Source organism: Heterodontus francisci, chromosome 20 (genome assembly GCF_036365525.1).
Source record: "Heterodontus francisci isolate sHetFra1 chromosome 20, sHetFra1.hap1, whole genome shotgun sequence".
NCBI classification, from domain to species: Eukaryota; Metazoa; Chordata; class Chondrichthyes; order Heterodontiformes; family Heterodontidae; genus Heterodontus; species Heterodontus francisci.
This window is the reverse complement of record NC_090390.1, coordinates 88,822,930-88,845,162: the sequence shown is the minus strand read 5'-3', so window position 1 is coordinate 88,845,162 and position 22,233 is coordinate 88,822,930. Positions and strand designations below refer to the sequence as shown.

The 22,233-nt window shown below is 46.3% G+C and overlaps 1 protein-coding gene across 2 annotated transcripts; it reads right to left on the bottom strand.

The window, feature by feature from the left end:
* Positions 1 to 1,040: 1,040 nt before the first annotated feature.
* Positions 1,041 to 21,383, bottom strand: tlx1 (T cell leukemia homeobox 1). Of its 2 annotated transcripts, none has more exons than XM_068053193.1 (3): positions 20,781 to 21,383; positions 18,162 to 18,399; positions 1,041 to 4,389 (listed from the first exon to the last, which is right to left on the bottom strand). In XM_068053193.1, exons 1-3 carry the CDS (start codon positions 21,238 to 21,240, stop codon positions 4,167 to 4,169), a joined length of 921 nt encoding a protein of 306 aa, XP_067909294.1. In that variant the 5' UTR covers positions 21,241 to 21,383; the 3' UTR covers positions 1,041 to 4,166. The 2 variants fall into 2 exon arrangements, with proteins under 2 accessions (XP_067909294.1, XP_067909295.1); XM_068053194.1 differs by lacking the exon at positions 1,041 to 4,389 and adding an exon at positions 6,475 to 6,560.
* Positions 21,384 to 22,233: the final 850 nt, after the last annotated feature.

Below are 22,233 nucleotides of genomic sequence, written 5' to 3'. Positions count from 1 at the left end.
TGACAAGTAACACAAAGTTCAATTTCAGGTTAATTAACAATGACATGTCAATCTTCTGACAGTGAGACTAAGGCGGTGAGGTTGCAGATTGAGATTACAGTCATACAGTTATACAGCACAGAAACAGGCCCTTCGGCCCATCGTGTCAGTGCCAGCCATCAAGCACCTAACTATTCTAATCCCATTTTCCAGCACTTGGCCCGTATCTTTGTATGCTATGGCGTTTCAAGTGCTCATCTAAATACTTCTTAAATGTTGTGAGGGTTCCTGCCTCTACCACCTCTTCAGGCAGTGTGTTCCAGATTCCAACCACCCTCTGGGTGAAAAAAATCTTTCCTCAAATCCCCTCTAAACCTCCTGCCCTTTACCTTAAATCTAGGCCCCCTGGTTACTGATCCCTCTGCTTTCTTCCTATCTATCTATGCCCCTCATAAATTTGTATACCTCAATCATGTCCCCCCTCAGCCTTCTCTGCTCTAAGGAAAACAACCCTAATCTTTTCAGTCTCTCCTCATAGCTGAAATGCTCCAGCCCAGGCAACATCCTGATGAGATTATGGGTTTGAGATTCCGGGTAGATATTACGGGGTGAGATTACACGGGGTTGAGGTTACGGGGTGAGATTACACGGGGTTGAGATTACGGGGTTGACGTTACGGGGTGATGGTTACGGGGTTGACGTTACGGGGTTGACGTTACGGGGCTGACGTTACGGGGGTTGAGATTACGGGGGTTGAGATTACGGGGGTTGAGATTACGGGGGTGATATTTATTACGGGGGTGATATTTATTACGGGGGTTGAGATTACGGGGGTTGAGATTACGGGGGTGATATTACGGGGGTGATATTTATTACAGGGTTGAGATTACGGGGGTTGAGATTACGGGGGTGATATTACAGGGGTGATATTTATTACAGGGTTGAGATTACGGGGGTGATATTACGGGGGTGAGATTACGGGGGTGAGATTATAGGGTTCTGAGAAACCTTCACGCCATTTAACACCAGTCAAAACTCAGTGGGAAAAGACAACACACAAAAAAAAACAATTTCTGTTTTATTTATATAGTGTAAACATTGGTTGATGGAAAAACATCCAAAAAAATTCATGGACTGGATAAAAAAATAACAAGTTTACAAAACTCAAAAGGTTTTTTGATGAGAGGAGGGATGCTGGTGGTAATTGTGTCGAGAACCATTTGAGGAACTAACAGTTACACTGATTATGAAATTGTATATAGGTGTGTTCAAGACTTTTCCACTCACGAGAGATCAGAGACTGTGTATAAAGTTTAAATCTATGTTCACATGAATTTCCAAATCTCTCCAGTTACTGACACTAACAGATCTGTGTTCTGATTGGAGATTAATCCACCAATGATACACCACGAGCAGCCCTTTCCAAACCTGCAGGCCCAGGAAATTCTTGCATGGAGTGAGAGTTATTTTGACAAACAGGATTGAGTTGTTGGCTTGTCCAGGAGCTGATTGGCTGGGCTCTGTAGTTTGAATGTCCCAGTTAATGCAAACCAAAACTCTTCATGCAATAAAATTAACAAAAACACGGAGTAAAGCTCTCAGTAACACTTTAATCATTTCCTGGCAGAGGATGAAAGTGACTTTGGATCAATTAAGTAAAAAGAATGCTGGAAACAGTGCCCTGGGACGTTTCACTATGCTAAAGGTGCTATATAAATGCAAGTTGCTGTTGTTGTTGAAATACAGAGCAGGTCCATCAGCGTCTGAGAGAGTTAATGCTTCAGGTTAGGATGTGTCATCTGCATCAGTGCAGTCTCACCCAAGCCCCTAGCCTGACGAGCAGGGGAACTCCGCCCACTGTCCTGCTCAACCAACATCAGTAAAAAAAAAATTTACCTGGTCATTATCACATTGCTGTTTGTAGGATCTTGCTGTGCGCAAATTGGCTGCTGTGTTTCCTACATTACAACAGTGACTGCACTTCACAAAGTACTTCATTAGCTGTAAAGAACTTTAGGATGACCTGAGGTTGTGAAAGGTGCTATAAAAATGCAAGATCTTCCTTTCTTTCAGATGCTGACTGACCTGCTGTGCATTTCCACTGATTTCTGCTTCCATTACAGATTCCAGCACCGACAGTTTTCTTTGCTGCTGAAATGGGGACAGTTTCACTGTGACATCTCTCGTCCCAGAGGCTGAGCTTTTTATACAAAAATAAATCAGAGACTCTTCAAATACAGGACTTAGTGCTGTCAGAAGTTTTTTTTTGCTGTTTTTTTCTTTTCTATTTTAGACATAATTTACACAAGAACTGTAGAAAGTTGATTACAGAAAATATTGATCATAAGTGCATAACTTGTTTTGAAAGCTGGGTCCGTTTTTAAGGACTGCTCTGCGTGCTGGAATCATTGTGACTTGCAAATGTTTTTCCAACAAAGATTCCTGTCAGGCACGTTTAATATTAACAAAAGAAAAACAACATATATATATATATATAGAGAGAGAGAGAGAGAAAGCTGTCTGCACACGTTGATATATCTTTTAAAGTATACTGATGAATGTCTTACAGGAGAATGACTGCCATCCCTTGAAGCTGCAACATTAGCTTGCATGTTTTATTGAAAAAAAAACACATCGTAATGATGATTTGGAACATCACTACCTTGTTCAGTAACTCATCAGTGGCTGAGAATAGGCATGCTTCCTCGATTTTCAAAAGAATTGTGTAAACTGTGAAATGGTGTTCTCCCCCTGCAATGGCCTCTTCAATGGACATCATAGTCCATGACACTGAAACCCACTAACAGATCAGTGAGTGCATTCTAATCCCATGTGAAATCATTTGCAACACAGCAGAATGATTATCCCCAAGCATCATATATATAGCAACATCACAATCCCATTCAAAGTGTAACCTGTTTACTTGTTACTCACGGGGCACTGTTATTAGACACAGTGACCGAGTGTTTACATTGGGCTAGTTAATTCAGAGAACGGGGATTTCAACTCCACTGTGGCAATTTGAGAACTTGAATTCAGTGTTTTAAAAAAAATCAAATCCAGAATAAGAAGCTGGAATCAGTGAAAGTGACTGTGAAGTTGTCGGATTGTCATTAAACCCTCCCTGCCCCCCAAAAAACTGTTTCGCTAACTGCTTCTATGTGACTCCAGTCTCATGTCTGATGGGGTTAATGATCTGCATGTATTTCATCTTTACATTTTAGCTCGGAATTGGAAATTTAAATTCCTTGAACTCACCGCACAAATCCCAGGCCCCAGCTTTGCAGTGAAGCTGGTTGGAGATCAGACAGACAGTCTGACAGCAGGTCCAGAATGTACGCACTGGGACAGAGGGCTGGCACAGGACCCCTTCTCACTGATCGCATTTCAATTCATCTTACAACAAGTATTGATCCTCCAGTTTAATGTGTGTGTGTCTAACGTATCTGCATCTTTAGGTGCTTGTCTGTCACTGTCTCTATTTGTATCTGTCTAGAGATACCTGGCTCCGTCTGTGTCTATCTCTGTCTGTAGATATCTGTCTGTCTGCGCCTGTGTCTGGTCATACTTGTGTCTGTCTCAGTCTATAGATACCCAGCTCCGTTTGTGTCTCTCTCTGTCTGTAGATATCTGTCTGTCTGAGTCTGTGTCTGGTTATATCTGTGTTTGTCTCTGTCTAGAGATATCTGGCTGCGTCTGTGTCTTACCATTCTGTGAATATCTGACTCTGTTTGTGCCTTCCTGTCTGACTCTGTGTCTTTCTATCTCTGCCTCAGTTTTACCATTTCTGTCTGTGTATTTCTGCCTCTGTTTCTGTAGGTTTCTGTGTTTGTCTCTGTCTCCATGTCTTTATGATTTGAAAGGTCCCACTTTCCCTGGCTGTTTAGCTAATGCAGGGAGTCGTGTATTTCACAAACAGCCACATTTACTGCACCCTGAAGTTGGCTTTTTACTTTGCTCTGGGAGTTCAGGCAATAAGTGGGTGGCAGCAGGAATGTCCAAACAATGAGTGTCGGAGGGTCCAGAGTGGGGAACAGGAGGTTTGGAGCTGGGAGCTGAGCTCTCACCAGACCTGCAGCTACTCTGTTTTCCCAGACAGTTTCTATCTCCCAACGTCTTTCTCGCAACAAAAAAGAAATCTGTTTGTTGTGTTTTTCTCTAAAACCTCTAAATGGTTGCTGAGTCTGTTATTCACAGGACGAGGCCACTGAGGTGACGGAGGCGATCTTAGTGTTGTCGTCGGACCAGGGCTGTAGGTTTTGCAGGGCATACAGGGATGAGTTGTGCAGGCAGATGGGGTCGGGCTGAATAGGCTGACTCAGGGACTTCTGGAAAGCCTCTTGCTGCAGTTGCATCAGGATGCGGTTTGCTTGCTGCCTCTCGGCCTCTCTCTCTTCTGCCGTCTGTCGCCTTGTCCAAAACAGCCCAGGAGCATCAGAAAAATCAAAGCACAGAGAGAGAGAGAGAGTCCATGAATCAACCTTCCCTTAGGACCAGCTACACTGTGCCCAACTCTATCATAAAGGGGCGAATGTGGGGACAGCAGTCCCTCCAAACAGACCGCACCTTCAGAGGGGTAACTGCTATAAAACAGGAATATCTGGGACCAAAAACTTTGGATTCCTCCCTAAACCTCTCCTCCTCTTTTAAAACATTCCATCAAACCGACCGACCTAATCCCGCCCGATGTGGCTCCGTGTCAAATATTGGACTGATTACATTCCTGTGAAGCACCTTCGAATGTTTTGCTATGTTAGGTGCTATATAAATTTAAGCTGTTGTTAAATGTAATTTTCAAAATGCTGCAGTTGATGTTGATCCCTGGACTTTCACTGTAACTCCTGTCCCCAACCCTCAGTGACTCCTGTCCCCGCCCCTCAGTGACTCCTGTCCCCGCCTCTCAGTGACTCCTGTCCCCGCCCCTCAGTGACTCCTGTCCCCGCCCCTCAGTGACTCCTGTCCCCAACCCTCAGTGACTCCTGTCCCCGCCCCTCAGTGACTCCTGTCCCCGCCCCTCAGTGACTCCTGTCCCCGCCCCTCAGTGACTCCTGTCCCCGCCTCTCAGTGACTCCTGTCCCCGCCCCTCAGTGACTCCTGTCCCCGCCCCTCAGTTTCTCCTGTCCCCGCCCCTCAGTGACTCCTGTCCCCGCCCCTCAGTGACTCCTGTCCCCGCCCCTCAGTGACTCCTGTCCCCGCCTCTCAGTGACTCCTGTCCCCGCCTCTCAGTGACTCCTGTCCCCGCCCCTCAGTGAATCCTGTCCCCGCCCCTCAGTGACTCCTGTCCCCGCCCCTCAGTGACTCCTGTCCCCGCCCCTCAGTGACTCCTGTCCCCAACCCTCAGTGACTCTTGACCCGCCCCTCAGTGACTCTTGACCCGCCCCTCAGTGTCTCTTGACCCGCCCCTCAGTGTCTCTTGACCCGCCCCTCAGTGTCTCTTGACCCGCCCCTCAGTGACTCTTGACCCGCCCCTCAGTGACTCTTGACCCGCCCCTCAGTGTCTCTTGTCCCCGCCCCCTCAGTGTCTCTTGTCCCCGCCCCCTCAGTGTCTCTTGTCCCCGCCCCCTCAGTGTCTCTTGTCCCCGCCCCCCGTGTCTCTTGTCCCCGCCCCCTCAGTGACTCTTGACCCGCCCCTCAGTGACTCTTGACCCGCCCCTCAGTGTCTCTTGACCCGCCCCTCAGTGTCTCTTCCCCGCCCCCTCAGTGACTCCTGTCCCCGCCCCTCAGTGACTCCTGTCCCCAACCCTCAGTGACTCTTGACCCGCCCCTCAGTGACTCTTGACCCGCCCCTCAGTGACTCTTGACCCGCCCCTCAGTGTCTCTTGTCCCCGCCCCCCGTGTCTCTTGTCCCCGCCCCCTCAGTGACTCTTGACCCGCCCCTCAGTGACTCTTGACCCGCCCCTCAGTGTCTCTTGACCCGCCCCTCAGTGTCTCTTCCCCGCCCCCTCAGTGACTCCTGTCCCCGCCCCTCAGTGACTCCTGTCCCCAACCCTCAGTGACTCTTGACCCGCCCCTCAGTGACTCTTGACCCGCCCCTCAGTGTCTCTTGACCCGCCCCTCAGTGTCTCTTGACCCGCCCCTCAGTGTCTCTTGACCCGCCCCTCAGTGACTCTTGACCCGCCCCTCAGTGACTCTTGACCCGCCCCTCAGTGTCTCTTGACCCGCCCCTCAGTGTCTCTTGTCCCCGCCCCCTCAGTGTCTCTTGTCCCCGCCCCCTCAGTGTCTCTTGTCCCCGCCCCCCGTGTCTCTTGTCCCCGCCCCCTCAGTGACTTGTCCGCGCCCCCTCAGTGACTCTTGTCCCCGCCCCCTCAGTGACTCTTGTCCCCGCCCCCTCAGTGACTCTTGTCCCCGCCCCCTCAGTGACTCTTGTCCCCGCCCCCTCAGTGACTCCTGTCCCCGCCCCCCCTCATTGACTCCTGTCCCCGCCCCCCCTCATTGACTCCTGTCCCCGCCCCGCTCAGTGACTCTTGTCCCCGCCCCTCACCGACTCCTGTCCCCACCCCTCAGAATCTCTGTGCGATTTAGTTACAGATTAAGTTTGACTGCTGAGCATCTTGGGATCTGTCAGGGAGAGCTGGTGATATCTGTTTAAACACAGGAAAAAAAACCCAACATATTGCAGATGCTGAAAATCTGAAATTAAATTATAATTTAATAGATTCTTACAGCACAGAAGGAGGCCATTCAGCCCATGGTGCCTGTGCTGGCTCTTTGAAGGAGCTATTCAATTGGTTCCACTCCCTGCTCTTGCCCCTGCAATCTTTTCCTCTTCGAATATTTATCCAATTCCCTTTTGAAAGTTATTATTGAATCTGCTTCCACCGCCCTTTCAGGCAGCACGTTCCAGCTCACAACAACTCACTGTGTAAAAAAACATTCTCCTCATCTCCCCCTCTGGTTCTTTTACTATTTCTCTTAAAGCTGTGTCCCTCTGGTTACTGACCCTCCTGCCATCAGCTATCAAAACCCATCATAATATTGAAATGTATTTTAATTAGATTTAATGTTTAATTATATTAATGGAGGTTATTCAGTGCAGCAAGGCACTGCAGTGACCCAGCCTTACCCCTTTAAAACAGGCAATTCCAACTCTCCTTCTCATTTAAATTACATCATCCACTAAGATTAACCCTGGTTCGGACAATTAGCTGCAAGACATTGAAGAACTGTTAATGAGCAGCCCCCAATCCCACCCCCTCCACACACAAACAAATCAAAATCAATACTGAACACACTGAGAATAGATGGCAGCTCAGGGGGCAGTGAGAGAGAAATGGGTGACACTCCATCTTTCACAGCTTGGCCCCTTCTTTAGCGCTGGACAATGAACGGGAGTTAAAAAGCTTGAGAAGGGGCATGAAGTAAAGAAAAGATAATCATAAACACACAGGAAAAGAAATAGAAGGGGGCATGAAGAGCTTGGATGGAGGGCAGGAGATGATTAAACGACAGATGTTTTACTAGTAGGAGACACAAACGACATCTTATATTTAAATTGCGTTAGTAAACAATATTTAACGCTGAGCCACATAAGGAGATATTAGGCCAGATGACTAAAAGTTCAAAGAAGTCGGTTTTAAGAAGCTTTAAAAGACGGAGAGGTTTTAGGGAGGGAATTCCAGTACTTCGGATCCAGGCAGCTGAGAGCACGGCCGCCAATGGTGGAGCGATGGGAATCGAGGTCTGAAGGTATGGTTGCTAAATTTACTGATGACACAAGGATAGGTAGGAAAGTAAGTTGTGAAGAGGACATAAGGAGGCTACAAAGGGATACAGATAGGTTAAGTGAGTGGGCAAAGACCTGGCAAATGGAGTATCATGTGGGAAAGTGTTAAATTGTCCATTTTGGCAGGAAGAATAAAAAAGAAGCATATTATCTAAATGGTGAGAGATTGCAGAGCTCTGAGATGCAGAGGGATCTGGGTGTCCTAGTGTATGAATCGCAAAAGGTTGGTATGCAGGTACAACATGTAATTAGGAAAGCTAATAGAATGTTATCGTTTATCGCGAGGGGAATTGAATACAAAAGTAGGGAGGTTATGCTTCAGTTACACAGATGTGAGATCACATCTGGAGTACTGTGTACAGTATTCGTCTCCTTATTTAAGGAAGGATGTAAATACGTTGGAGGCAGTACAGAGAAGGTTTACTAGACTAATACCTGGAATGAGCGGAATGTTTTATGAGGAAAGATTGGACAGGCTAGACTTGTATCCGCTGGCATTTAGAAGAGTAAGAGGCGACTTGATTGAAACATATAAGATCCTGAGGGATCTTGACAGGGTGGATGTGGAAAGGATGTTTCCCCTTGTGGGAGAATCTAGAACTAGGGGTCACTGTTTAAAAATAAGGGGTCACCCATTTAAGACAGAGATGAGGAGACATTGTTTCGCAGAGGGTCGTGAGTCTGTATACAAAGCTAGTTAGGCCACAGCTGGAGTACTGTGTACAGTTCTGGGCACCACACTATAGGAAGGATGTGATTGCACTGGAGAGGGTGCAGAGGAGATTCACCAGGATGTTGCCTGGTCTGGAACATTTCAGCTATGAAGAGAGATTGAAAAGGCTAGGGTTGTTTTCCTTACAGCAAAGAAGGCTGAGGGGGGACATGATTGAGGTATACAAAATTATGAGGGGCATTGATAGGTTAGATAGGAAGAAACTTTTTCCCTTAGTGGGGGGGTCAATAATCAGGGGGCATAGATTTAAGGTAAGGGGCAGGAGGTTTAGAGGGGTTTTGAGGAAAAAGATTTTCACCCAGAGGGTGGTTGGAATCTGGAACACACTGTCTGAAGAGGTGGTAGAGGCAGGAACCCTCACAACATTTAAGAAGTATTTAGATGAGCACTTGAAACGCCATAGCATACAAGGCTACGGGCCAAGTGCTGGAAAATAGGTTTAGAATAGTTAGGTGTTTGATGTCTGGCACTGACACAATGGGCCGAAGGGCCTGTTTCTGTGCTGTATAACTCTAAGACTCTATGGCTCTATGACTTTGGAATTCTCTTCCTCAAAAGGCAGTGGAAGCAGAGTCATGATCTTATTGAATGGCGGAGCAGACTCGAGGGACCGAGTGGCCTGCTCCTGTCCTAATTCCTATGTTCGTATATGCAAGAGGCCAGAATTGGAGCAGTGCAGAGATCTCTGAGGATTGTCGGACAGGAAGAGATCAGAGATAGGGAGGGGCGAGACCATGGAGGGATTTCAACACAAAGATGAGAATTTTAAATGTGAGGTATTGGTGGACAGGAAGCAAATGTAGGTCAGTGGAGGCAAAAAGTGGCAATGACAAAACTCAAAGCCACACACAGAGTGAGTGGGGATAACGAAAGAGGACATGTAAAAAGGGACGAACAGATAACCAGCAAATATGAGCAAGTTCCAGCGGAAAATATGATGCAGACTGATACCATTAACGTATCAATGGGAGCAGCCTACCTAGTCCCTTCCCCATTCCTGAAAACTTCAGCCAGCCATTACTAGCACTGACTGCTAGAGAGAGTGGGAGGGAGAGAGAGAGTGGGAGGGAGAGAGAGAGTGTGTGAGAGAGAGTGGGAGGGAGAGAGAGAGTGTGTGAGAGAGAGAGTGTGTGAGAGAGAGTGGGAGGGAGAGAGAGAGTGGGAGGGAGAGAGAGAGTGTGTGAGAGAGAGTGGGAGGGAGAGAGAGAGTGTGTGAGAGAGAGTGGGAGTGAGAGAGAGTGGGAGTGAGAGAGAGAGTGGGAGGGAGAGAGAGAGTGGGAGGGAGAGAGAGAGTGTGTGGGAGAGAGAGTGTGTGAGAGAGAGAGTGTGTGAGAGACAGAGTGTGTGAGAGAGAGTGAGAGGGAGAGAGAGAGAGAGAGAGAGTGAATGGGAGAGAGGGAGGAGTGGCAGGGAGAGTGGGAGAGACAGTGAGAGGGAGAGGGCCCTCCCGGTGTCGAGCTCCATGGTGGGTCTCTGCTGAACAAATTTTCCGCCACCCCCCCACCATTCACAGAGCCCAACGTCGGGAGCCTTGTAAAATCCAGCCCTTGCTCTGTAAAGATGTTTCCTCATGTCACCTCTGCTTCTTAAAGCCGGACGATTGTAAAACACTGAGCAGAAAGATGAGATGTCGTCCCTTGAATTTGTGTTCAGCTTCACTGGAACAGTGGAAAGCCCAAAGACAGCGAGGGGTCAGAGAGTTGAAATGGTGAGTGAGAACGAGTACTTGCAAACAGAATGGAAGCTTCCACCAAAGTGATGTTCAGCATACCATTCACTCGGCTGATGTTGAGAAGACGTCAGGAACTGCCAAGTATTTCCAGCCTTTCTATTCTTTATTTTCATGTTCTTTCTTTCAATAATATTTAACAGGAATTTATTCCCCAGCCCAGCCACACCATTACATTATTAATGTGCTTGAGAAACAGTCCTTATCCAAGGACTCTCAGAATTCCTGGATCCACAGTGGGGCTACATCGAAAAATAGATTAGGAACGATCAAATACAGAGACAGAGACCCTCACACACATAGAGATAGAGACCCTCACACATAGAGGGGAAAGGACCCTCACACACACAGAGACAGAGAGTCCCACAGAGACAGAGACCCTCACACACATAGAGATAGAGACCCTCACACATAGAGGGGAAAGGACCCTCACACACACAGAGACAGAGTGTCCCACAGAGACAGAGACCCTCACACACACAGAGACAGAGACCCTCGCAGACACAGGGACAGAGAGTCCCACAGAGACAGAGACCCTCACACACACAGGGAAAAAGACCCTCACATACACAGGGACAGAGACCCTCACAGGGAGAGAGAGAGAGAGACTCCCAAACACAAAGAGACAAAAACCCTCACACACAGGGACAGAGACCCTCACACACACAGGGGAAAAGACCCTCACACACACAGGGACAGAGATTTCCCCACAGAGAGAGAGAGAGAGAGACTCCCACACACACAAAGGGACAAAGACCCTCACACACAGAGGAACAGAGACTCCTCTACTCACAGAGGGACCTGTTACTTTCTCTACCTGCTCACTTATTTTTAGGGATTTGTGTATAAGGGACATCTAACTCTATTTGCTTCTCTACAGTTTCGAGCTTCTCACCATTTATAAAATACTCTGATCTATCTTTCTCAGATCCAAAGTAGATGATGACCTGACATTGTCCAATATTGCACTCTATTTGCTACAGTTTTGCTCATTTGTTTAATCTATCTCTGCCACTTTGTAACTTGCTGCTTCCATCTACACAACTAACTTAGTGTCATCTACAAACTTACATATCCAACTCTCTATTCCTCCATCCAAGTCATTGATAAATATGCTGAAAAGCTGAGGCCCCAGAACAGTTTCCTGGGGAACATCACTTGTCACATCCCACCTTCCTTCAATCAGAAGTGGGGATGTTCGCTGCTGATTGCACAATGTTCAGCACCATTCACAACTCCTCAGATACTGAAGTAGTCTGTGTAGAAATGCAGCAAGACCTGGACAACATCCAGGCTTGGGCTGATAAATGGCAAGTAACATTCGCGCCACACAAGTGCCAGGCAATGACCATCTCAAACAAGAGAGAATCTAACCATCTCCCCTTGACATTCAATGGCATTATCATCGCTGAATCCCGCACTATCAACATCCTAGTGGGGGGGGGGGGGAGGTTACTATTGACCAGAAACTGAACTGGATCAATCACATTAAGAGGAGGCTGGATTAGCATATGAGGGTGAAAGGAATAAAGGGTTATACTGGTAAAGTTGGAAGAGGAATGACAGGAGGAGGCTCGAGTGGAACATAAACACTGGCATGGACTGGTTGGGCTGAATGACTTGTTTCTGTGCTGTATATCCTGTGTAATCATATGTAATAAATACTGTGGCTACAAGAGCAGGTCAGAGATTAGGAATCCTGCAGCGAGTAACTCACCTCCTGACTCCCCAAAGCCTGTCCACCATCTACAAGGCACAAGTCAGAAGTGTGATGGAATACTCTCCACTTGCCTGGATGGGTGCAGCTCCAACAACACTCAAGAAGCTCTTGATGCACTCAAGATGCACTGCAGCAATGCACCAAGGCTCCTCAGACAGCACCTTCCAAACCTGCGGCCTCTACCACCAGGAAGGACAAGGGCAGCAAATGCATGGGAACACCACCACCTGCAAGTTCCCCTCCAAGTCACACACCATCCTGACTTGGAACTATATCACCGTTCCTTCACTGTCACTGGGTCAAAATCCTGGAACTCCCTTCCTAATAGCACTGTGGGTGTACCTACCCCACATGGACTGCAGCGGTTCAAGAAGGCAGCTCACCACCACCTTCTCAAGGGCAATTAGGGATGGGCAATAAATGTTGTCCTTGCCAGTGATGCCCACATCCCATAGAATCATAAAATCATACATTAGTACAGCATAGAAGAGGCCATTTGGCCCATCGTGTCTGTGTTGGTGCTTTTGAAGAGCAATGCAGTTCGCCCCACTACTCCCACTCTTTTCCTTCACGTATTTGTCCATTTCTCTTTGGAAGATGACTATTGGATCTATATCCAAATCCTAACCACACTTTGCACAAAGACATTTTTCCTCCTGTCGCCTCTGGTACTTTTGTTCATCACCTTCAATCTGGGCCCTTTGGTTAATGAGGCTTCAGCCAATCCATGGCTGTGGTGTGATGAAAGAATATAAAAACTCCTTCTGGAAATCCACATTGACCACATCCATGGACAGAATCCTCCCCAATGGTCAAAGTACTGAGCAGAGGAATCCCTCAGTGAGAAACACACAGTATCTTCAGACAGAGCAGAGATTCCCATCTCCCTGGTTCCCAAACCCTGCTCTGCCAACTCTTCTCTGAGGATATTGCCTGTTGGATGATTCCCCCCCCATTGAAGCTTTGTGCCAGCACAGACAATGCCCACTCCATGCAGCCATGCCCGGTATTTGCCATGATTGCACCGCCCTGTGTAAATCGGTGCCGTTATAAGGAGCAGGTGCAAAGGTCCTTCCCTCAGGTTTAATCTGTTCCAGCTGCCATTTGTTACTTTCCCATTTTCCCATTTATTAGTTTGCGGGCTCGGGTTTACAGATTTCTCTCTCCTTTCACCCGATCCACCGATTAATTGGCGAGTTGGGATTTTCCGCGATTTCCACAATCTGGGTTACAATTTCCTGGGACATCCCGCAGAGGCTGCGATCCCTCAGCCATTCCCTCATTCTGGAGAATCGCAGACATTAATCAGTTCCCGGCTGCGGGACTTTACAAACCCTTTTACAACCTGCTTTTTACTGATGCTATCGAGACTATTGACCTTTTACACTCGGGCCGTTTGACTCGTGGCGAAAACAGACACTTCCCAGAGCTACTGAACTCATAAAAAGCCCTCATGATCATCAGAGACTCGCAGAGAGTCTGTGTGAGTGTGTGAGAGAGAAAATAGAGAGAGAGAGAGAAATGAAGAGTAAAGGGAAGGATTGAGAGACAAGAAAGAGAGAGAGAGACGGACAGACGGAGAAAGAGAGAAGGAAAGTAATAAAAGACAGAGAAGAATAAAGGGAGAGACGAAGAGAGAAAGAAGGCTAAAATAATCTTGAGAAGATTTCCTCAGATTTGTTCAAATATGTTTCCGGAAGATTCTCACAAACTCCCCGCCGGACGGTGAAGTTTAATAGAAAGTGAAAAGGGAAACTGGCTCCGGGACCGCAAACCCCGGGATGGGAGAGAATTCCGCTTCCCACACAATCCCACTGACAGTCAGTCCTCTCCTGCTCTCATCCCAGCTCCTCAGCCCGCCCCCCTTCCCAGATACAATTTTATTCCCAATATTACTTCAGATTGCGGAGATTTTGCAGGTTCGTGCGAATCGGAGAATAGAAAAGATAGAGAGAGAGAGAAAAGGAGGGTGAGAACGAGAGAGAGAGAGAGAGAGAGAAAGGGGGACAAAGTGTGAGAGAGAAAAGGAGAGAGAAAGGGAGGGAGAGACACAGGATCAGAGAGAGAGATAGAAGTAGAGACATACAGTAAGAGAGAAGAACACAAATATACAGTGAGACACACAAACAGTGAGTCACACACAGACACAGACACACAGACACAGCAACACACACATACAGAGACACACAGTGAGTCACACACACATACAGAGACACACATACAGTGAGACACACACAGACACATACACAGCAACACACACACACATACAGAGACACACATACAGTGAGACACACACAGACACATACACACAGCAACACACACATACAGAGACACACATAGTGAGACACACACAGACACATACACACACAGCAACACACACACACAGACACAGACACACAAGACACACAGCAACACACACACAGACACACACACACACACAGACACACACAGAGACACACAGCAACACACACACACATACAGAGACACACACAGAGACACACAGCAACACACACACACATACAGAGACACACACACAGTGAGACACAGCAATACACACACAAACACACACACACAGCAACATCCCAAACAGGCAGAGATTTTCCTTGTATTTAATTTCCCCGAAATGATTTCTGGAGATTGCGGTCATTTCACAAACATGGACCCGTGCGGATGGGCCTGTGAGTAAGCAAATGTCTGACCAACCCGTGATACAGCCGGCAGAAATCCTGGTTATTACATTAAATATTGCGGTAAGGAGTTTCATTGATGGGGAACTTGTTTTTGAGCAGATTATTTCCCGGGACCCGCTTGTGTTGGCTTGTTAGAGATAGGGAAAAAATTGAATTAAATGACACCAAATCGGGTAACTTGTTCACACACAGGACAAAGTACAGACACACATGAATAAACTTGCAGAATGGGCATCTAATTGGCACATTAATTTCAATATTGGTAAGTGTGAGGTGGTATATCTTGGTAGGAAGTATAAGGAGGCCCCATTACTCCTGGGAAAATAAGTGTATAAATGTGGTAGAGGTACAGAGATCTGGGGTACAGAAACACACATCACTAAAAGTAGTGATTAATAAGGCCATTAAAAAAAAACAAAGAACTGGGGTTTATTTCTAGAGGTTTAGAATTGAAAAGCAGAGAAGTCATGTCAAACTTGTATCAAACCTTGGTTTGACCACACGTACAATACAGTACACGGTTCTGATCTCCACATTATAAACAGGATATAGAGGCACGGGAGAAGGTAACAAAACAGGTCTACAAGGATGATACCAGAACTGAAAGGTTATAATGTCCAGGGGAGGGTGAACAGGCTGGGGTTATTTTCTCTAGAACAAAGAACAAAGGGGTGACCTGATAGAGATCTGAAAGATTATGAAAGGTGTTGATAAGGCAGACGTAGAGAAGATGTTTCCACTGGCGGATAAACTAAAACTAGGCACCATAAATATAAGACAGTCACTAACAAATCCAAATGGGAATTCAGGAGAAACTTCTTAAACTGAGAGTGGTGGGAATATGGAACTCGCTACCACAGGGAGTGGTTGAGGTGAATAGAATCGATACATTTAAGGGGAAGCTGGATAAACACATGGGGGAGAGAGGAATAGAAGGATATGCTGGTAGGGTTATGAACGGCCTATTCCTGTGCTGTAATTATTATCTGGGGTAAATATCAGGATTTTATTCCATTCCGACTCGGCTTGACAGTGATAATTACTAGTTTGATATCTGAAATCTTTTCTGGAGTTTAAATATTGCACAATGTCTCCAAAACCGATTCATTCTGTCCCGGGATTCCTAAACCGTGGAACCATGCCCTCCCTCACTCTCCCCTCCCTGATTTATGCCCTCAGTCCCTCACCCGGTTCATGTTCTTTTACCCTGTCCGCCCCTGGCGGCTCTGCCTGGACTCTGCCTTGGGGTTTTGCCCGGTGGTTTACAGGAAGCTCTCCCTCCCTCTCTCAGGTGGTATTAGATGGACCCTCTGCTTTATCTGTGCTGAGCCGCTCTCATAGAGCCCACTTTCTCAGATTGAAATGACCCTGATCTCCCTCAGCTCCTTGCACAAAGCGGAGGGACAGACTCGCTCTCGACACCAGAAACCGGGATCTCTCAGTCCCAACAGCCGGTACCGGACCGGCCTCACTCACTTATAGAATACCGACATTAACAAGATGGGCATCAGTTAGTGTGAACAGCGAGGAATGAATTCCAGTTAACTTCTCATTGAGATCTGACTGTCAGAGTCTGTGTCCGCGGGCGGATTCCCGCGGTAAAATCGGGAAATATCCGGTAGAAATCATCCCGGGGAAGGTGGCGAACCGGGAAAAAAAATCCTTGCAATCATTCTGAAAATGTTTCACCTTTACAGCATTGTTAAAATGCCAAAAAAAAATTATTTTCCAAGATTTTATTTGACAGTTTGAGTGTGAAACGCGGGGAATTGTTATAAACTAATTACTTTCTGTTAATTTTTAGCACACCAATCAACCGACGAAATATTCAGTCAAATAATTTATTCTTAAACGAAAATTTGAATAATTACAGTCGTCTGTAGGAATGAATGGGGCCGATCCAGTGGAGAGAGATGGGGTAGAAGATGTTGGCTTGGGAAGAGGCGGGAGCTGAGTTTTATAGATTTAATCAGATCGAATCTCCAGCTCAGTATCAGCACAAACTGAACAATGTGGCCTCGTCCTACCCTGCTTCATCTCAGCCCATCACCATATCCTTCTATTCCATCTCCCTCATGAGCTTGTCCAGCTTTCCCTTAAATGTATCGATACTATTCACCTCAAACACTCCCTGTGGTAGCGAGTTCCACATTCTCCCCACTCTCTGGGTAAAGAAGTTTCTCCTGAATTAGATTGATTAGTAACTATTTGATTTTTATGGCCCCTAGATTTTGTCTTGCCCACAAATAGAAATATCTCCATATCTCCCCTTCATAATTTTAAAGACCTCTATCAAGTCACCTTTCAGCCTTGTCTTTTTTCAGAGAAAAGAGACCCAGCCTGTTTCCTGATTGTGATAACCTCTGAGTTCCGGTAACATCCCTGTAAATCTTCTTTGCACCTTCTGCAGTCCCTCAATATCCTTTTATAATATGGAGCCGAGAGCTGTTCACAGTACTCCAAGTGTGGTCTAACCAAGGTTCGGTACAAGTTTAGCAGAACCTTTTTACCTTTCAATTCTAGCGCTCTAGAAATGAGCGCCAGTGCCTGTGTTTTTATGGTTTTATTAATCTGCTTCCTTACTTTTAAGTGATCTGTGTATCTGTATCTCCAATCTCTCTGTGCCTTTATCCCATTTAGACAGTTATTATCCAAACAGTATATCAAAATGCACCGACTCACTCATCTATGTTAAAATTCATTGGACAATTACAGGCCCATTCTGCAAGTTTATTAATATCTGCTCGGTAACAAAGGTACACAGAGAGAGAGGAGACACAGTGAGAGACAGAGACAGGTACAGAGAGAGAGGGGGGAGACAGTGAGAGACAGAGACAGGTACAGAGAGAGAGAGGAGACACAGTGAGAGACAGAGAAAGGAAGAGAGAGAGAGGTGGGAGACAGTGAGAGACAGAGAAAGGAACAGAGAGAGAGAGAGGTGGGAGACAGTGAGAGACAGAGAAAGGAACAGAGAGAGGTGGGAGACAGTGAGAGACAGAGAAAGGAACAGAGAGAGAGGAGACACAGTGAGAGACAGAGAAAGGAACAGAGAGAGAGAGAGGTGGGAGACAGTGAGAGACAGAGAAAGGAACAGAGAGAGGTGGGAGACAGTGAGAGACAGAGAAAGGAACAGAGAGAGAGGGGGGAGACAGTGAGAGACAGAGAAAGGAACAGAGAGAGGTGGGAGACAGAGAGACAGAGAAAGGAACAGAGAGAGAGAGGGGGGGGGGGAGACAGTGAGAGACAGAGAAAGGAACAGAGAGAGGGGGGAGACAGTGAGAGACAGAGAAAGAAACAGAGAGAGAGAGGGGGAGACAGTGAGAGACAGAGAAAGGAAGAGAGAGAGAGGAGACACAGTGAGAGACAGAGAAAGGTACAGAGAGAGAGAGGTGGGAGACAGTGAGAGACAGAGAAAGGTACAGAGAGAGAGGTGGGAGACAGTGAGAGACAGAGAAAGGTAGAGAGAGAGAGGTGGGAGACAGTGAGAGACAGAGAAAGGAAGAGAGAGAGAGGAGACACAGTGAGAGACAGAGACAGGCTAGCCAGTATTTCATCCACATTCACAAGTTGAGTTAAATCTCTCTTACCTCCACTTGGTCCGTCTGTTCTGAAACCATGTTTTGACTTGAGCGTCTGTCATTTTCAGAGCCTTGGCCAGGGCCGCTCTCTCGGCCGAAGCCAGGTATTTCTGCCGGTGGAACCTCTTCTCCAACTCACAGATCTGGAGCCGGGTGAAGGAGGTCCGAGGTTTCTTCTTTTTCGGCGGAGTTCTGTTCTGGTAAGGGTGACCTATCCGGCGGGTCACAGTAAATGGCGACAGGGCCACTGGAAGAGAAGCAGGTAGAGAGGAGAATTAGTGCTGAGCAAATCCCGGGGCCAGGGAAACGGGAGAATCGCAACTGATTTCCACACAGACTCACCCGGGAGCCGGACACAGAAGCAGGGAGCTGGGCTGTCTGTGCTGACAATCATTTATTTCACTAAAAGGGAAATGAGTGAATTTTTTTTTACAAGAAATATACTGACCTGGAGGTACAAAGACTACATGAGTTCCAATGATTTCCCGCTCAGTCCTCAGCCCAACTACATTCAACTACACTTATCGACAATGGTTTGAGAGTTTTGGAGGCACTAATTGATCGGTGACCTGATGTGCTGCAGATATATTCAATTCTAGTTGTTAACTGGCGAATGTCCGAATCTCAAGGAGAGCGGGATAAAGCGAGTGTGTGAGGAGAGGAGGCGAGGGGACAGGCAGAGAGGGAGTTTCTCGAGGCAAACTCACCCAAACACAGAGAGGTACTGGGGGAGAGAGAAAGTGAGGGAAACCCAGAGAGAGAGAGAGAGGGAGAGTGGGGGAGATGGACAGAGTATAGGAGAGATAGAGAAGAGATCGAAGTAAAGAAAAGGAAACAGGAGAGGGGGAATGAGACAAACAGGGAGAATGAATAGAATAGAAATGAGTGGGAGAATTGGATAAAAAATATAGAGAACGGGAATGAAGAAATAAATTAAAAAGAGAGAATTAGACAGAAGAGAGAGAGAGAGAGAGAGAGAGAATGGGATAGAAAAGAAAGGGAGAATTTGATAAAAGGTTAGAGAAGCCGTTAGGAAGTTGGAGTATTCGGTTCTTGTTCAATTTCTGGAATGAACTACTCCCGTACTGGGCGCAAACTCCTACCTTGTATATTCACCGAGAGAGAGGGTCCGCACTGTCAGGGAAAGGCAACTTTAAATTAAACCTTAGCTGCAAACTCTCCATTTCTTGGTGAATAATTCCCAGCCGTTTCCCACGGCTCGGTACTGCAGTGAACTAGGCTCGGTGACCGGCCTGGGGACAGGGATGGCGGTCTCGAAGCCCGGGGTTGAGATGACAAGCTAGCCCGAGGAGGAGCTGTAGCTGTGAACTGGACTGGAACCGCAGGAAACTCAAACCTTCCAGAAAAAGTGTTTTCCTTCTGAAGACAAATGGAGCAATCGTTTGATAAAAGGGTTGAGTTTTCAGAATAAGCTGGGTCTCGGGAGCAGTGTCCGGGCTCCCACTTACTGTGAAATTGGAATTTCCCCTGGACTCAATATCTTGTGATTTTACTATTATACAGTTTTTAAAAAATGTAAAAAAAAAATTATAGACTTTAAAACAATAATCTGTTTTCTAAATTCAGAATTAGAATCACAAAATCTCCTTTATTCAGCAACAGTTTCAGAAACAGTTTGTGTCCTACTGCCTAAACCCAGTGTTAAAATCACATATATTTGAAATTAATGCGTGATTAAACAATGGGGATATTTGTAAGTATATTTAAATATACGCCTGCATTATACTAAAAGAGATGTATATATATTACAGAGTAAAACTGTAAGGTTGGCACGTTAAATCTACAAATACATTTGCTTTAATTTGTACATAAATGCAAGTTATTTTAAAATAAAAATGTAATTGTTAATTTATCCCGTCCCAGTGTTTCTTTTTAAGTAAAAAAATTATTTCTGAAGAATTAGTAAGTTCCGAACACGGCCAGTTTTCAGACCCCCGCGTTGACTCGATCGAGTGCAGTTTTGGTAAAAGGAGAAGTTAACGCGAATTCACACATTGAAAGTAAAATAAAAGAGGGTTGGAGCGAGAGAATTCGTTCGGGTTTAAATAAATTCGCCTTTTGGAAACGGAGTTCGAGGATTCTCAACGGCCGCGGATCAGGATTTATTCTGAAGCCAGTTCTTTAATTCAGTAAAAACGGGTTAAATGCGATGATGTTTGCGAGAGGACTGAGGATAAATAATATTTTCAGTCGGGAGAACAAGCCTTGGGCCCGCGCCTTGCATTGTTTGTGCTCAATTCTACATTTCTATGTTTAATGGGTTGTTTCTCATCACTCTTTAACCGTTTCTTCCTAAACTGAGAAAGGAATAAAGCAGTTCCATCCTTCCAGAAATTGTTTAAATATCAGAAATTTATTAATGGACAAAATCTCATGTAATCTCGACATTGATAACATCAGAGAATAATAGAAAGTTGGAAGGAATTGAGATGAGGTCGCAGAGACTGTGAATTCTGGATTCCAGTGACACGAGGGTAAAACACGCCACTCTCAGTGACTATCCAGGAGATTTGAAATGTATTTTGAATTACAAATAATGGTTTTGGAGAGTGTTGACTCGGGACTGGGAGATGATCCCCCTGTCTCTCTGTCTCTTTCTCCCCTTACCTGTGAATCTATCCTTGGTGTATCTCCGGTTACTCTCCATCCAGGGGAAAGTCAGGTTGCCCAGGTTGTTGTTGGAGCTGGGGACGGTCGCCACTCCCGTGGACATGGCCTGGTGCACCCCAGTGGTGATGGGCCGATGGGCCGGTACTCGGATCACCCCCGCCGGGTTCAAGCTATTGTTATTCATGCCCAGATTGACCCCGTACGGGCCCGGGAGCGGGGTTAGACTGCAAGCGTTGTTGTAGCCGCCCCCGCCGCCGTTGTTGCTGTAGTTGATAGTCATGTTACTGTAATTGGCGTTCATCACACATCCCAGACCATAGTCCACATCCTGGAGCCGGGAATTCGGGATCATGCAGCTCCCTTGATCCGGATTGTTCAAGATCTGGTCTATTCCAAAACTAATGGGTTCGTGTTGGGAATGTGTATGATGACCAACATGGGCCCCTATATGATCCATTTTGGGTTACAATAATTGGACAGTGTTTGAGGCGTTTCCAAGTCACCAATCCAGCTCTCCAATCTCCAAAAACAAGCTTTAATTCTGTTGCTGCCTGACTGCACGATGCTGGCGAGGCCCGGCTGCTGTTAGTTTGCACAGGGTTAGGATTCAGTCTCAAGAGCAAAGCATCAATCACTGTGTGCCAGCCCCCCCACTCCCCGCCACCACCCCCCCCTCTCCGCCCCAGACAGAATGCATCGTACACTGGTGGGCGGGTTGCTGTTTATTGGCTGGGATCTGAGTGACAGACCCAGGGAGAGAAGGAGGGGGAAAGTTTACAATAAACCAGGAAACGGAGACGTGGTGGGACCTAGCCTTATAAAGTCAAGTTAGAAATTCACGCAAAAAGGCTCTTTGAATTCTCAAATTATTTATTACAATATCCCATAATGAGATCATTCTCAATAGTCAAGGGGGGAACGGCTAATATTTTACTATCGAATATTCTCAGTGGTAAACTCTGGTCTACAACTAATCTCTTCATGTAATACAATTTGCAGCTCGCCCCCGTCTCCATTCTTCATCTCGGTTCCCAGTACCCGCTTCCTGCTCCTTCCCAACACAGAATCCAAGGGGGACCTGTTCATCAGCCGTCTCAGCTCCCAAATCTACAAGGGTTCCGCTAAAAATCTTGACTTTCGTGTAAAAATGCAATAAACCCACTGGAAAAGGTTAATGACAGCGTTTTAATTATTTAGTGAAAGCGAAGACTATGAATATAAATTCCTCTGTCTGGAAGCAGCTGAAGTGCATTTTCAGATTGAAAAAAAATTCTAGCGAAATTCTAAAGACTAACATATTTACCAATTGGCTGCAGAAGGGGAATGTGCAGTTATTGCCCTATCAATATGTAGAGAACAAAGTCACAGCAACATCACTCCCCCCAAAAAAAACTTTCAAATAATTAAATCAATCAGCAAATAACGAATTCCGAAGAATCAACATAAATCC

Coding starts and splice junctions, on each gene's coding strand:
- tlx1 (XM_068053193.1), bottom strand. CDS start 21,240: ATGGATCATATAGGGGCCCATGTTGGTCATCATACACATTCCCAACAC. Junction 18,400..20,780: donor CACCAAGGATAGATTCACAG/GTAAGGGGAGAA, acceptor CTTCTCTTCCAG/TGGCCCTGTCGCCATTTACT. Junction 4,390..18,161: donor AACAGACGGACCAAGTGGAG/GTAAGAGAGATT, acceptor GTTTTGGACAAG/GCGACAGACGGCAGAAGAGA.